At 43.8% G+C, this 16245-nt stretch overlaps 2 protein-coding genes across 17 annotated transcripts in view; one reads left to right on the top strand and one right to left on the bottom strand.

Annotated features, from left to right (window-relative positions):
• Window positions 1-9632, top strand: FCGR1A (Fc gamma receptor Ia). 2 transcript variants are annotated; one of them, XM_045896756.3, is made up of 6 exons: window positions 15-964; window positions 1364-1384; window positions 2167-2421; window positions 7009-7260; window positions 8181-8465; window positions 9204-9632. In XM_045896756.3, exons 1-6 carry the CDS (start codon window positions 934-936, stop codon window positions 9410-9412), a joined length of 1053 nt encoding a protein of 350 aa, XP_045752712.1. In that variant the 5' UTR covers window positions 15-933; the 3' UTR covers window positions 9413-9632. The 2 variants fall into 2 exon arrangements, with proteins under 2 accessions (XP_064444494.1, XP_045752712.1); XM_064588424.1 differs by lacking the exons at window positions 2167-2421; window positions 9204-9632 and having other exon boundaries at window positions 1-964; window positions 8181-8526.
• Window positions 6275-16245, bottom strand: part of LOC123841128 (histone H2B type 2-F-like) — a 25159-nt gene continuing 15188 nt past the window's right edge. For 2 of the 15 annotated variants that reach the window (XM_064588435.1, XM_064588431.1), the window contains 2 exons: window positions 9449-9550; window positions 6275-6580 (listed from right to left, as the gene is read on the bottom strand). In XM_064588435.1, coding sequence (XP_064444505.1) covers window positions 6577-6580; window positions 9449-9550 — 106 coding nt within the window. In that variant the 3' untranslated portion in view covers window positions 6275-6576. Of the gene's footprint in view, window positions 9551-11488; window positions 11785-13319; window positions 13354-16245 lie in introns of those variants that run through there. The other 13 variants (XM_064588433.1, XM_064588429.1, XM_064588450.1 and 10 more) reach the window with 10 other exon arrangements.

The following is a 16245-nucleotide window of genomic DNA, read 5'->3' on the forward strand; positions in this document are numbered from 1 at the left end:
ATATCAAGCATGTTTGCCTGGCATATAGTAAGCACCCTACAAATATATGTGATGATGATGATGATAACAGACAATCTGACAACATTTATCTAAAGAAAAAAAATGTACATTTCCTTGGACTGAGTGATGTTGGTTCTAGGAATGTATCCTAGGGAGATAGTAAGTTGAGTGCTTAAAGATAGGTACAAGACTATTCATTGCAGTGCTGGTTGTAACAATAAAACATTAGAAGTATCCTGCATGTCCATGAAGAGACATCTCTTCTTAGGGATATTTCCACTCATATATATGTCATTTTTCTTCTCTACAACATTTACATTAAACAGTTAATTTCCTTAGATATAGCCAAGATAAACACTCCACAAATTCTTGATGTCTTTCAGGGAGGTGACTTTAAAAACAAACAAACCAAAATGGGACATTGATCCTGTATGCATTCCCAGAGGAATAGAGACCTCATTGTATGTAGTAGGGGAACTCTTATAAATGAGCTATTCCTCACATGTCATGTAGAGGTTGATATAGAATAATCTGGATTCAAATGATAAAATTTTAGAGGCACTGGCCAAGCTTTGAACCAATTTTAGAAATGAGGATTTGCCATATTTTAGCCCCAAGAAACAGAATTAGTAAAGGGAGAATACAGTTAGAATAGAATATCAATAAAAACTTTAGTCTTTCTCTTGAATTCTGAGAGTTTCATAAGCCCCAAACCCAGAGTTTCAAACTAGGGAAGACATGCTAAGTAGTTTGAGAATGGGGAGAATGCTGCAAAAATTAAGGATGTATTTCTCAAAAAAGGAGAATGATGGTAGTGGTTAGAAGAGGCAATTTCCTTCCTCTTATCTAATTTCGGCTCCAGAGCCTCCAGCAGAAACTCTTCAAAATCTTGCATGTTACAGACTTCACTACCCCCATCGGATTGGAGATAACATGTGGCTCGTGACAGCTCTGCTCCTTTGGGGTAAGTTGGGCTTAGTGGGGATAGCTAGAAGGGTACTGCCTCTGGCTATGGGGACTCAAGACTTTTTGTCTTCCTTTGGTATCCTAGGCTAGAACTCATGAATATGGGGACAACTGTATCTGTGCTTCCGTGGTTTATTCATGCTCATTATATCAAAAGCATAGGAAGAGAGACTTAGTGGTTAATATTTAGCCTGGAAGCATCATATCAAAATAAAGCCTTATCAATAACCATCTACAGGCTGTTCGTACCACTAGTGCCTGATTTGGAAAGGGGGTAGAGAGAGACTCAAGAGACTAAGCTGGCCCCTCAGAGTCTATATTAGTTTTGACTCCTTGATTCCCTTCCTTGTCATCTCCCACTGACCAACTTATGCCTCTATTCTTTGGTCTCTTACAGTTCCAGCTGGTGCGCAAACGGGTGAGTAATCTTTAACTCAGTTTCTCTTTCTCTGCCACATTCCTTCTTCTAATGGGTGAGTTTTGTTATCCTGAAGAAGAGAGTATAGGGAGAGGATAGAAACAAGAAAGATTTACAAATTATGTAAAGTCCCCTATATTCAGAGTATGATTTTGATAAAATCCTGGTTTTTAAGGATTCTCTCTAAGGTTTCCTGAGAAAGCCCTGACCTCAGGACTAAATGCCTACGTGTATATAATAGCAGGAAAAGGCCAGAATTGCAAAACCATAGACGTAGCTCTGCTGGGTTTTCTAACATTTCTTGAAACCGTCCCCTTTAGAAGAAAGCCGAGTACTTTTTTTCTCCTCAGGGAGAACCAAGCAAGAGAACCAAGAAGGTTTCAAAGTGAGGAGTTTGAGTCTTGGTTTCCAATGCAGATGCTAATTAAGGCCTGAGTTTAACCCTCAACGACAGTATTGCACAGGGGGTAAGAGAACCAGCTCCAATCAACTTGCCTTGGTTTAAAACCCTGCTTCTTTGTTTACCAACAGTGAAAACTAAATTAGTCATTTGTTTCTTAGGAACCCCAAAGCTCCAAAATCCAGATGTAGATTTAATAACATGAACAGAGCTCTCTGCATGGGATCTGGATACTCTCAGTAGCTAGTTTTTATAGGTTCCCACTTGCTTATTTTTCAATCTCATTTAATATGTATTTTTACCTTGTGCTATCCACAAAACCTTACCAATTGCTCAGACCTTCCTTTTATTCCACTTTTTTTTTTTTTAATCCCTAAAACAGACCCCACAAAGGCAGTGATCACCTTGCAGCCTCCTTGGGTCAGTGTATTCCAAGAGGAAAATGTAACCTTATGGTGTGAGGGACCCCATTTACCTGGGGACACCTCTACACAGTGGTTTCTCAATGGCACAGCCATTCAGACCTTGACCCCCAGACACAGAATTGCTGCTGCCAGTGTCGGTGACAATGGTGAATACAGATGCCAGACAGGTCTCTCAGTGCCAAGTGACCCAGTACAGCTGGAAGTCCACAGAGGTAAGTATGGCATGGAGCAGGAGAGTTGGAAATCACAAGGTCTTCCTTTGTTTTCTCCTTTCTGCATGCCAGATACGTGTGTTTTCGTTTACTGGAGTATGAGTCTCAGCTCTATGTGCCTACTAGGTGAAATTAAGTCAAGATACTCAGAATATCACATTAGGGTCCTTAAACTGTGCCCCAACAGCACCCCAATTGGGACAGCTGTGAGCAGGGTATCTAGTGTAAAACTCAGACCCTAAGATTTTATTACTTAAAATGATCTAATCTGGGGGCACCTGGATGGCTCAGTTGGTTAAGTGCCTGCCTTTGGCTCAGGTCATGATCTCAGGGTCCTGGAATTGAGCCCCGCATCGGGCTCCCTGCTCAATGGGGAGCCTGCTTCTCCCTCTGCCTCTCACTCTGCGTGCTCATGCTCTCTCTCACTCACCCTCTCTCAAATAAATAAATAAAATCTTTTAAAAAAACAAAAACGACCTAATTTTGTTGAAAAAAGTTATGCCTGCACATAGTAAATAAGAATTCAGAGAAATGTACAATGATGAACAATGAAGTCTCTCTTCCACCCCAAACCCCTAGTCCCATGGTCACCTCTGTAGAAATAAAGCTGTTAATATATATATGAACTTTAAAAAAAAAAGGTGGTTGGTAGAATACTCTATATACTGTTCTACACCTTGCTTTTATCACTGAAAATACCTTGGAGGTCTGTTTAAATCAATAGACATCTACCATGAACTTTCAAATGTCTGCCATATGGCTGTGCTGTAACTGATTTAATCATTCTCCCTATTAGTAAACTTGTAGTGTATTTCCAGTTGTTTTTTTTTTAAAGATTTTTTATTTTTTTATTAGAGAGAGAGAGTACAAGCAAGGGGAGCAGCAGGCAGAGGGAGAAGTAGGCTCCCCGCTGAGCAGGGAGCCCAATACGGGACTCGATCCCAGGACCCCGGGAACATGACCTGAGCTGAAGGCAGCCGCTAAACGGTCTGAGCCACCCAGGCACCCCAGTTTTTTTTTGTTTTTACAAGCAATGCTGCAATAGACATCTCTATATGTATAGCCTGGGGCACATTTCATAATATATCTGTAAGATAATATTCTGGACATGAGATTACTGTGAGACTAAGCATTTTAAACTGATGAATAGAAGGGGGAAAAACCCACTATCCACTTAAATCTGTAAAAGGTTTCTATTTGTCAAGAAATGGAAACTGCAATGCTTTTTAGGGTAAAATGTTTCATTATTCAATACAAATCATTCAAATGTGTTATTTAGTTATTCAAAAGCAGTAAGTTAAAACTTCATTGTAATTGATCATGTAAAAGTTAATCCATGCTGGAGGCAGAATTAGATTTGTATGGACTAGGTTGCTTTTGGAGGAAATGTGTTTTAGCCAAGGCAATATTGAGAAATGCTAGGGAGATGCTAGGCGTTCTTTATTAGTCTCTTAGATTTCTGGGAATCAGATCCTAGGCGACAGATGGGAGGGGAGCTGTCAGAATTGGTTTTTTTGTTTGTTTGTTTTTTTGAGAGGGAGAGAGAGTGCGCAGGCACGAGCACAAGAGGGGAAAGGGGCAGAGGGAGAAAGAGAAGGAGCCTCCCCCCTGAGCAGGGAGCCAGACCCCGGAGCAACCCCAGGACCCCAGGATCCTGACTGACTGAGCCAAAGGCAGAGGCTTAACTGACTGCCCCCCAGACAGAACTGTTTTAACGAGAGACTTTGTGTAGTTCAAGCAGAAGCAGAGTGTTTCATGGTTCAAGTGACAAAAAATGAGGCAGGGCTGGGAAGAGGCCATTTTCTTTGCCTTTGCACAGACTCTAGAAGCCTCAGCATTGATGATGTATTGACAATAATATATTTTACATTTTTAAAAAAGATTTATTTGAGAGAGAATGAGAGGGAGAGGTAGAGAGAGAGGGAGAGAAAATCTCAAACACTCCACGCTGAGTGCGGAGCCTGTTGTGGGGCTCCATCCTCAGGACAGTGAGATCACAACCTGAGCCAAAATCGAGTCAGATGCTTAACCAACTGAGCCACCCAGGGACCCCTCTATTTTGAGCCTCTTATAAATAGTACCGCTGTGAACATTTTTTTAAAAAGATTTTATTTTTTTTAAGTAATCTCTACACCCAACATGGGGCTCAAACTCACACCCCAGAATCAAGAGTCGCACACTATACCGGCTGAGCCAGACAGGTGTCCTCACTGTGAACATTTTTATACATGTTTTTTGGTGCCCATATGTACAGATATGTGTTGGAATATGCCTAGGAGTGGAATTGCTGGGTCACAAATATGCATATATTCGTTCAGCTTTAGTTTTTCAAAGTGGTTATACCACATTACACCCACACCAGTGGAGTGTGAGAGTTCTGGTTCCTTTTCATCCTCATCAATACTCGGTGGTTTCTTCTTTTTTTTAACCATTCGGTTTCTATATTTTTCAGTTTAGCCATTCTGATGCATGTGTAATAGTTATCACATAGCTTTAATTTGCATTTTCCTGAAGATGACATTAAGCATTTTTCACATTTATTGCCTATTTGGATATCCTCTTTTGTAAAGTACCTGTCTAGGTTTTTTGCCAGTTTTTCTTTATTGTTGTCTTTCCTTATCGACTTGTAGGAGCTCTATATTTTGGACATGAGTCCTTTTTCAAGTGTTGCAAATATCTTCCACTCTGTGGCTTGTCTTTTCGTTATCTATGCTGTTTTCTTTTTTCAGTGAAAGAAGTGCTTACATTTACTGTAGTATAATACATCAGTCTCTATGCCCTTATTTAAAAATGTTTTGCCAGAGGGGTGCCTGGGTGACTCAGTTAAGTGTCTGCCTTCAACTCAGGTCATGCTCCCCAGGTCCTGGGATTGAGCCCCAAGTCAGGCTTTCTGCTCCCTGGGGATCCTGTTTCTCCCTCTCCCTGCCATTCCCCCTGCTTGTGCTGGCTCACATGCTGTCAAATAAATAAAATCTTAAAAAAAAGTTTTGCCATTGTTAACCAGCAGTGGAGGATTCAACTGCAGTTACACTAGCTCTCAGTCGCTTCAGTTAAATCTGTGTGTGCTGAGACCACAAAAATACAGCTGGTTTGAGGACCTAAGTCCTAATCATATGGCTTAGAATGAGCGTCCCCATCCTGCTCCAAGGTGATGAAGATGGAGAGAATGGCTTTTGAGTGGGAAATTAGTAATGTTTGCTAAAAGCTGCATCCTACAATTTTTGATATGTGATATTCCCACTATCATTTAAGGCTAAATATTTTTAATTTCATTAGTATGTATGTATCTTTTTTTTCCTCATGAATTATTTAGAAGTGTTTTAGGAAGGTGGCTTTTTGTTACTGATTTCTAATTTTACGGCATTTTGGTCAGAATTTATGTTAAATATGGTATCAGTTCTTTAGTATTTGTTGAAAATTGCTGGTGGCCTAGTATGTACTCGGTATTTGCAACTGCTGCATGTATGTTTGGGAAGATGTGAACTTTCTCTAAGCTAATCCTACACCTACAGCGCTACAAAAGCACTACTGTCCCTTCTCTTTTGTCCTTTAAGAACCTCATCCTCATTTAGCCAAACCCACTGCCCGACGGAAAGAAAAAGGAAGCATTTTTTAGTTATGTGTAGAGGTGTACATCTAAAGGGAGGGCCCCTTGGACTTGGAGCTCATTTTTACCAGCTAGATCACTGATCTGCACATGTGTGTATATCCTATCAATTTAGAAGCACATACCATCTGGAGATGTTTGCTATTCTGTGAGTTTGTCTTAGTATGTGGGATCTCATTAACAACTTAGGAGTTGGAGTGTATTTGTTTTTTATTGCTGTGTAACAATCACCACAAACACAGCAGCTTAAAACAACACACATTTATTATCTTTCCATGGGTCTCAGCACAGCTTAGCTGGGTGCTCCACAGGGGCCGAAATCAGGTATGACTGGGCTGTGTTCCTTCCTTCAGTTCTTCCAAGCTCACGTGGTCATTGGCAGAATTCAGAATTCAATTCCTTATGTTGTAGGCCTGAGGTCCCTGCCTTTTTGCTGGCTGTCAGCTAGAAGCCAGTCTCCGCTCCTGGAGGCAGGCCCCTGCCATACGGCCCTCTCCCAACATAGTGGCTCACTTCTTCAAGGCCAGTGGGAGACTCTCTCAGTCCAGTCAGCTAAGACAGAGTCATATAATGTAACATCATCATGACAGAGACATCCCATAACCTTTGTCATATCCTGTTGATATGTTGCAAGTCTCAGGTTCTACCCACACTCAAGGGGATTACACAGGGTGTGACTCATTGGGGTCATCTTAGAATACTGCCTACCACTAATACGGTAAACTGTTTTTATCACAACCAACTTCTGAATTCTGGAAAGGGAAGATAAGAAGGGGCTGTGTGCATGGCTGCTGGTAAAGACTACTTTTCTTCCCAGCAAAGCTAATTGAGCAACAGGCCTCAAATTCAGCAGAGCTCTGAGGTTAGAATGTTGTAAAGAGAAAAAGATAAGAACACCTCCCCCCACCCCCCAGGGCCCAGTTCCAGCCTCCTCGTACCTCTGCTACTACATATATACATTTTGGATCTATATTTTCCAGATTGGTTACTGCTCCAGGTCTCTAGCAGAGTCATCATGGAAGGGGAACCTCTGACCTTGAGGTGTCATGGATGGAAGAATAAGCTGGTGTACAAGATGCTTTTCTACCAAAATGGCAAGGTTTTTAGGTTTTCTCCTCAGAATTCTGAAGTCACCATTCTGAAGACCAACCTGAGTCACAATGGCATCTATCACTGCTCAGGCGAGGGAAAGCAACGCTTTGAATCAGCAGGAGTATCTATCACTATAAAAGGTATGTATCTGAATAGTCATAGAGCTGTAGTTTTAAGGACCATCACAAATCATCACTTAAGTTTGCAAGTGAAGACTTAAGTTCCGGAGAGGTAGCTGTCTCCCTGAAGGCCATGCAGTGACCAGTGGCTGGGCCTCAGTCTGTTGCTTTTTCCAGTAAACCACAATGCCTCATCAGTAACCCCAGGAGCTAACATGAAGGCCAGGGCATAGTGAGGATCTATTTCATCAATTTTATTTTAGTTGCAAGGAATAGAGATTCACTCAAGGGAGGTAGGAGAGTTATTAGAAAATGACTCAATGGAATCTCATAAAAAGCTCTATAGAAACAGAAGCCATGAAGACATTAGGAGTCAGTTATACTTTCTGTCTATCTCTTGAGGCAATGTGACCTCTCTGGTTGTACTTCTCTTTGAACATCTGCTAACTACAGCAGCTTCCTCTGTTCTAGCTTGCATGTGGGCCTGGACTGTGGTTCTTTCATCTTAGGACTCATAACTACTAGCAACTTTTTTCTATCTGAAAAAGAATTCATTCCTATGGGGAAGAGAGGATTGTCCCAGATTATTTTTTGAGACAGTAAAACAAGTAACGAGTCACTGACCCGGCTAGTGTGTGGGTCAGTATCCATTCCTGGTGGACCATTACCTAAAGGCATGGCCACATAATCAATAACATGGCTATTCAGGGAGGCATGGACTGTGTGGAGGTATTCTCCACAGTAGGAAATGAAGAAGATGGCAATTATAAGAGTATCTGTGAGGAAACCCCAAGATTGCCTCTCTGCTGGAAGTGGGAAAAATTGTCTTACGGATGCATTCTCTAGGAGCAGGTTTCTCAAAGAGGAAAGGGGTATACCTTCTGTAAAAAGAATCTTGACACTGAAGCAGGCAACCCTGTCCCCATCAACTTTTTCTTTAGAGCTATTTCCAGCCCCAGTGCTAAAAGCATCTTTGTCATCACCCATCCTGGAGGGGCATCTGGTCAACCTGAGCTGTGAAACAAAGTTGCTCCTACAGAGACCTGGTTTGCAGCTTTACTTCTCCTTCTACATGGGCAGCAAGACCCTGCTGAGCAGGAACACATCCTCTGAATACCAGATACTAACTGCTAAGAGAGAAGATTCAGGGTTATACTGGTGCGAGGCAACCACAGAAGATGGCAATGTCATCAAGCGCAGCCCTGAGTTGGAGCTTCAGGTGCTTGGTGAGAATGAGGGGAATTGACAGGAGAAGGCACAAGGAGAAGATGCTCCCTTTTCTCCTTTGGGGCTGAGGTTTGTTTACGGGGATTTCATGGCCCAGCCAAGGAAAACCCATGAACAGGCTTTTCACTCCTGATTCGTAACTTCACTATTCTCATGAACTTCATTAAATTTCCTTTCCTTTCTCCCTTTATTTCCTTCCTTTCTTCATTTCCTATTTTCTCTCCTCTTTCTTTTCCCCTTGCTCCTCCTCCTTACCCCCCACATCTAATCAACAATATATTGAGTTCCTCCCATCTATTGTCATGGGTGTGGGGATATGAAGACATTGGGGTGCAGTTCTTACTTCAAGGAGCTCATATGGTAGATTGGTGAGGTTGGGATTTTGTGGATTGCACGTAAATACTTACCCAAGTGTTGATCTGGCTGAGGTACTCCAAAACAAAGACTCTTTGGGAAAAAAGTTTATCTTCAACCCAAATTCATTTCAAGCATTAAATGACATAGAAATAGCCTTTATGCCTGAAACTAGGAAGTCCATCCACTGAGAGGGCCCTTGGCAGTTAAACTCTTACGAGGAGCCTGCCCCTGGTCCGTACACCACATGCCCCCTGAAATTACCAGTGTCTCCACTGGGGACAGGCACACCACATGTCAGCCAGCCTTCCCTCCCAAATATAACTCAGCCAGATCCCTCTGCACTCTAACTAGCATTTCTTCTTGTCATTTTTCTTTTTCAGGCCTCCAGACACAAACTCTTGTTTGGTTTCACGTCCTTTTCTATCTGGCAGTGGGAATGCTATTTTTGGTGGACACCATTTTCTGTACGATTATATATAAGGAACTGCGAAGAAAGAAAAAGTGGAATTTAGAAATCTCTTTGGACTCTGGTCATGAGAAAAGAGTAAACTCCTACCTTCAAAAAGAGAGGTATTTAGAAGAGCCATAATGTCATGAACGAGAGCAGCTGCAAGAAAGGACATACCAGAAGCCACGGAGGGAGGGCTGTGGCAGCCCAGCAGGGGCCCACCACGGATCTAGACAGTCCCTTGCCTTCTTCTCTGTGCAAGCGCTGGGGTGCAAACATCTGAAAGTTTAAACACATTAGAACTGTGAGTCTCATGACAGATATCTGATTAACTCTGAAATAAAGCAAACAAATGAGCTGACTTCAGTGGAGATAAACTTGAAAACTGGGTCATCAGGGACGATCTGAAGTGAGACCTACTCTAAAGAAATCTTTGAAAACTTGTAAGTCCAGTCTAACCTGATTATCCTACTATGTAGTTTGAGCAATAGTATTATTTCTAGGGACAGGGTGAAAAGGTAAGTGTGTGCATATGTATAAGAGATTAAGATAGAAAAGAGACAGAATGAGGGTGAGGAGGAGGCAGAAAAAGAGAGAATGAATATCAGGGATACAAGAGAAAAGCGTGTAGACCCCAAAGCAGGAAAGGTAATTTAGAGATAGATGGAGCCTGCTTAAGATTCTCTCTCTCCCTCTCCTTCTGCCCCTCACCCCCCCCCAAAAAAGATAATGCTACTCTCCCACTTGGGCTCTCATTTGGAAGCAAAATATTTTTCTGCTATCTAGAACACAGCTGAAATAAAACTGAAACATGTGAAAAGACTTTATTAAAGCTTAGAAAAAACCAAAAGGGGTATAAACAAACCTAGTAATGAATTCTAGATTTGGTTTTTTAAAACAGTGGAGCTTATCTGCCAAACAAGGATGCTTCCCAGCCTAACCTCTGTCCTGGTTCCACGTGGCAGGGCTCACCTTTAACATCCACCACCTAATACTCTTAAAGCAACTCAGCACTGTGAGGTAGATGGAAGAGCACCTTAGCCCACTGCTTTCCTAGTCTGTGGACAGTGAGAATGTTCGCTCTTTCAGAATAAAGTACAGCAATTATCATCTCAGTAGTACAACTCCAACATTTAAAAAAAAATTTGAGAGTGTGAGCATGAGTGGGGGGGAGGGGCAGAGGGAGAGAATCAAGCAGACTCCCAGCTAAGCGCAGAGCCCGATGCAGCGTTCTATCTCATGACCCATGAGACCATGACCTGAGCCGAAACCAAGAGTTGAAGGCTTAACCTACTGAGCCACCGAGGCACCCCAGACCCTGAGGCCTTGACCCATCCTGTCCCAAAGATGTCACCAAAGATTAGTCATGAGAAAGAATTCAAGGACAAAGCACAGCAAATGAGCTGAGGGACACTAGCAGGAAAGTTTATTAAAGTGAAAGTACACTCTTGAGATGTGAGTGGGAAAGAGGGAGGTGGGGGACTGTGCCTGGGGATTCAGGTTTCTATTTTTATCAACAGTTGTTAACAAGAGGGTGGAATATTCATTATTTGGGGCAGGATTGGAAGCAGGTTTTCTTGCTTTTTCTTCCTTATTTGGCTAGGGGTTTCCTGTCATGGCACCTGCCATCTTGGGCCTGCCTGGTTCAATCCAGCTTCTTAAGGAGTGCTGGGGGGCCAGGCCTCTGACATTCACAATGACTGGCCATGACTTCCTCTTTGCTGGCCTCCAGGTATCCTGTTAGAACCTAACTGCCTACTCTAACATTTGAACAATTTGCACTTCAGTCTACCCTTATTTCTGGCCTATAGCTGTGACAGGAATAGGTTCTTGGAGTCCCCCAAATTCATGCCAACCTGCTGGTTCCCCAAGCCTTGGTGCTAGGTCTAGTCAAGGCCTGGTACCACCTCACACTTTCTCCAGGTGGGTTGTCCAGCCCTCCAATTTCCCTACAGCGGTTGGGTGCCCTGTCCCTGACACTTGTCCCTACCTATCTAAGGGCTCACTCCTCTTTATTTTTATTCCATCCAGTACTGGAAACACACACAGAAATGACTGGATCCAAGTGGGGAGAGAGGCCCACAGGGAGAGAAGGGAAGGAACTGCAAAACATAGCAGAAGGCAAACTGTCACCTGCTGAGAACCGCCCCCCCCCCCCCGCCCCGCCCCGAGCTCTCCCAAAGTCCTATCCTTCCTGGAGCACCCAGCATGTCTTACCTGAACAGAACAGGACATTTCAGCCCAAAGGAGGACATGCTTGCAAACAGTATCTGCTCCAGAGCTCCTCAGTGGGTTGGTCAAGGCTTTATCAAGTTTTCGTTGCAGTCTGATTTCTTCCACTGCCCAGTCCTACCTCTTCACTCTTCCCTTCACAGGGATTCATCCTTAATAAACATCTTGCACCCCAAACTGTCCAAAATCTGCTCCCAGAATCCAGTCTGAGTGTTTTGTATGCCACTGCAAAATTTATAGTCTTTGGAGTCTTATAAGACCCATCTGTCCCAATAACACTTCTAAAGACATACATATTTTTAATAGAGAACAAAAGAAATTGGTAAGTAAAAAATATGCACACATGGCTCCATTTTGCACAGAATAAGCTTGATATTCCTGTGAATGTCCTTTGTTTAACACCTTATCAAATTGAGCTGGCTTATGATGCAAAATGCTCTCTCTCCCTCTATCTGAAAAGGAGAAGGAATATCTTCATGTATTCTGATTGTACTTTTATGCATAATGAAGCCTTGCATTTTAAGGTCAGGGTTTCAAATTTCACTAGTTAGCATTAGAGGCAAAACACAAGCCTGCTAATTTTACTTGTAGAAATCAAGAAACTGATCAATAGAATTTTATTCAATTATGGTGAAACAAGAAACATACAGGACTTTATGTCTCTAGTTACCACCACCCCCTGTCATATATATGGATTGCTTTACCCATCTGACCTGTATCTTCCTGGAGTGTATGAATCCATAGGAATATATGAAGATGTCTTGCAGGTACATTGGCAATGACCATTTAAGACAATAAGGCTCCCAATCCCCAACTTCCATGCAGTCTCCCACTATATTGTGTGCCTAAGGACATGCCTGCTGTAAATGTTTGAAGCTAGTTCTGCTTTTCTACCTACTCTTTCCCACTCACCCTTCACCCAGTTTGCAAAAGAAAGGTATATCTCTTGCTCATCCCGAATCATGACTTACTGCCCTGAGGATAAAAAAAATCCGTGTAGCAGAGACAAAGGCACTATAGACCAAAGGTAAGTTTTTGTGTCTCTCATATTTATGGGTATTAAGGGCAAAGCTAGGAATGAGAAATAAATATGTTGGCCCATGTGGAGATGTTCTGAATCCTGGTATATTTTGAGAAGTAAAGCAGAATTTATGGCAATTTTCACGTAAAGACCTTGCCTCTTTATTATTATTTAAACAGAACCAACAGCAGCAAAAACACCTTGGCTCTTGAGGAAGAGTCCTGAGAACAAGGCAAAGAGTGTAAGAAATACTGACAAATAACTGCATCTGATCTCCTCTAGGGCAACAAATTTATGGACAGCTCTACACCTGATCTATTCATCTGTGAATCAGGCTGTGTAAGAATAGACTACGGTTTGTTAAGGTAGCAACTCCTAAATCTCAGCACCTTAAACCAACAGAGGTTTGTCATTCATTCACGTTACACCAGAGTCAAATGAGAAGGCTTGTTAGGTGGCACTTTCGGGAACATTGCCGGCAGCCGTGCCAGAGCTGAGAGAGAGCATGGAGTACCCCATACCGGGATTTAAATTCTCCAGCCCAGACGTGACACACAACACTCCCACCTCACTGGTCAGAACTAGTTATCTAGCTCCATTCAACCACAAAGAGGATGTAAAACTCTACAGAAAGCCTAAGGCAAGAAGCCGGAAACATTGTGAAAGCACAAACGCTATCACGGAGTATTTCAGATATATAAAAAGCATGCTGGGAATTATCAAGTGGCTTCCAAGAGCAGTCTCCCTGCATTTTCAGTATTCTAAGTAAAGGGAAGGAAGGAGTTGACAACTCACCCATGATTCAGTGTTTCTCAGTTGCATATTCTGCCTGAATAGAGAGGAAACTTCTTTTACCTCTAACAGATCAACATTACATCTCCAAGTAAAAGGAATGTACAGAAAGGAAGTTGGTGTTACACATTTTCTTGAACAATTTAGAAGAATTTTTCGTTTTTACCAAAAAAAAAAAAAAAAAAGTACTGGATAATACTGTAAATCCCTGTACACATTTTTACTTGGTTGCAGATATGCTCATCAACCATTTCTTTGTTCCTAACTGGCACACGTTAGTAGATTCTACTGTAAATCAGCTCTTAACGGTCACGAACACACTTTTTTAAGGTCTACATTTTTTTTTTACTTTATTATGTTAATCACCATACATTACATCATTAGTTTTTGATGCAGTGTTCCATGATTCATTGTCTGCATATAACACCCAGTGCTCCATGCAGAACGTGCCCTCCTCAATACCCATCACTGGGCTAACCCCTCCCCCCACCCCCTTTTACGTTTAATTAATGACTAGAAGCGGCGCGTTAGTTGTGGCACCGCGCGGAGGCGTTGTGCTCCGAGTGCGTCCCGCAGCGGGCCGCTGGCTCCACCCTGTGGCCACCTGTGCACACTGCCACCTTAGCTCGCCTTCCGCAACCTTCCCCCAAACCTGGTGAGAGATCTTGCTTCCCCAGAGCCGGCAGCGGCAAGAAATGGGCTTTAGGCTGGGTCGGCGGCAGCGGCGGCGGCCGAATCAAGGAGAGCAAGGAGTCGTGCGTGCCCAGTTCGTCCCGCTATCCAGATGAGCACCCAACTCGTGGGCGGCCCCCTAAACCCCGAAGTACTTGTTTGTTCGGGGTTCGCAGGTCTGAGAACCCGGTTCCCACTGGGCCCGGGCACCAACAGCAGGTAGCAAAGCAAAAAGTGCGGATTGGCGGGCGGCTTCCCGGATCTGCGTAGCTGAAAAACCCCACTCGCGGCCGGGGCCGGGGCCGGGGCCGACCCGCCTGCTCGCAGACCCGGCGGTGGCGCCACCCCGCGGCGAGGAGGACTACGACTGGGAGACCGCGGGAAGGGGACGGGCGCTGACCTGCCGGGAGACCCAAGAGAAAGGTGGCTGGAGGAGACAGCAGCGGGGAAGGAGCAGGTGGGGAGTGAATGAAGGCCGTTCAGTCAAGCACAGAGGGACTTTCCTGCCGGTTCCACCATCGTCAGAGCCAGGAAGGGACCCCGGGCCCGCAGAACCGGCTGGGCAGTGGGCAGGGAGCCCGCAGGCTCTTCAAGGGCTGCTCTGAAATGCATTCGGGAATCACGTGGCTTCTCCCAAAGACCTGTCCTATCCTGGATGACAAGAGCTTCCAGGACTGAGAACAAGGCCCCGGGGGGATTGGTGCAGGTGGCAGGGAGGAAGGTGGTGGGTGTTGGGGGCAGGGGTGGAGGAAGGGTGTTCTTTCATCTCTCTGAGATTCAGCAGGTACAATACCCAAAAGCCTGCTGGACCTACCAAGGCTCTCGGACACATTCTGTAAATCCAGAGCTTACAGAACTAAGTACAACACCCCAGAGGAGAAAGTTAAAGAGCAGAACAGGCAATTGGTTGTGAGAAGGGCGGGTCAGTTTTTCATCTTCCAGACTCCATACAGAAAGCCCTAAACTCATTCGAGCTACTACAGGAGTTCAGGCCCATTTCAGAAGAGTGTTCCTATCCTGAGAAGGAAACCCCAGAGCATATCGACTGGTTTGGGGTAAAACTGGAAGAGTTGGGTCCATTCTAGTTCTTTCTTGGCTACCACACAGTTGGGAGAAAACCTAGAGCCTTCTGGACCCACCTCCACCCCAGAAGCCAAAGATAGCCTGACCTGAAAACCAGATGGAATGGAGGCATAGTTGGCAGTTGGCTGGAAGGGGTTCAGCAGTTCTCACTGCCACCATGCCAGTTGGAGACAGACCCCATTGGCAGTAAGGGCTGGACAACAGTGGAAGCATGGAAACCAGTTAGGAATCTGGTGAGAGACAACGGTAGTTTGGACTTACAGGGAGCAGTGGAGGTGTTGAGAAGTGTTGCATTTGGAATATATTTTGTAGAAAGTGCCCAAAAAGCTTGCTGATTGATTAGATGTAGTGAATGTGGGAAAAAGAGGAATCAGAAACAACCTGTAGATTTGGGCCTGAGGAATAAACTGATTCTATTGACCGGGACCAGGAACTGTGAAAGAGCAAGTTGGTGTAACAGGAGAGAGGAGTAGCAAGAAGCAAAAGTTTTGTATTGGACATATTAAGATTCCTATTTGACATTTAAGTGTAACTGTTGACAAAGCCATGGAATATGAGTGGAGCTCAGAGAACAATGTTGGAGTAGAGATAAAAATTTGAGAATCATCATATATATGTGGCATTTAGAGCCATGGGGTTAGAAGAGACAATGTAAGCAGCAAGTACAGATAGAAAACAGAAAAGGGTCTAAGGCTGAACCCTGGGATGTACCAAATCTTTTTTTTTTTAATTCTTATGTTAATCCACATACATTACATCATTAGTTTTAGATGAAGTGTTCCATGATTCATTGTTTGTGCATAACACCCAGTGCTCCATGTAGAACGTGCCCTCCTCAATACCCACCACCAGGCTAACCCATCCTCCCACCCCCCTCCCCTCTAGAACCCTGTTTGTTTTTCAGAGTCCATCGTCTCTCATGGTTCGTCTACCCCTCCGATTTCCCCCGCTTCATTCTTCCCCTCCCGCTACCTTCTTCTTCTTCTTTTTTTTCTTAACATATATTGCATTATTTGTTTCAGAGGTACAGATCTGAGATTCAACAGTCTTGCACAATTCACAGCGCTTACCAGAGCACATACCCTCCCCAATGTCTATCACCCAGTCACCCCATCCCTCCCACCCCACCCCCCACTCCAACAACACTCAGTTTGTTTCCTGTGATTAAGAATTC

The sequence above is a fragment of the Mirounga angustirostris genome, unplaced genomic scaffold (genome assembly GCF_029215605.1).
Source record: "Mirounga angustirostris isolate CCGP_5_RB_7025 unplaced genomic scaffold, mMirAng1.0.hap1 SCAF_4, whole genome shotgun sequence".
Taxonomy (NCBI): Eukaryota; Metazoa; Chordata; class Mammalia; order Carnivora; family Phocidae; genus Mirounga; species Mirounga angustirostris.

What these genes read in the sequence shown, in the direction of transcription:
- FCGR1A (XM_045896756.3), top strand. Translation starts at nt 934, where the DNA reads ATGTGGCTCGTGACAGCTCTGCTCCTTTGGG. An exon ending in GACAGCTCTGCTCCTTTGGG is followed by an intron (nt 965 to 1,363) that starts GTAAGTTGGGCT and finishes GGTCTCTTACAG; the next exon opens with TTCCAGCTGGTGCGCAAACG. An exon ending in ACAGCTGGAAGTCCACAGAG is followed by an intron (nt 2,422 to 7,008) that starts GTAAGTATGGCA and finishes TATATTTTCCAG; the next exon opens with ATTGGTTACTGCTCCAGGTC.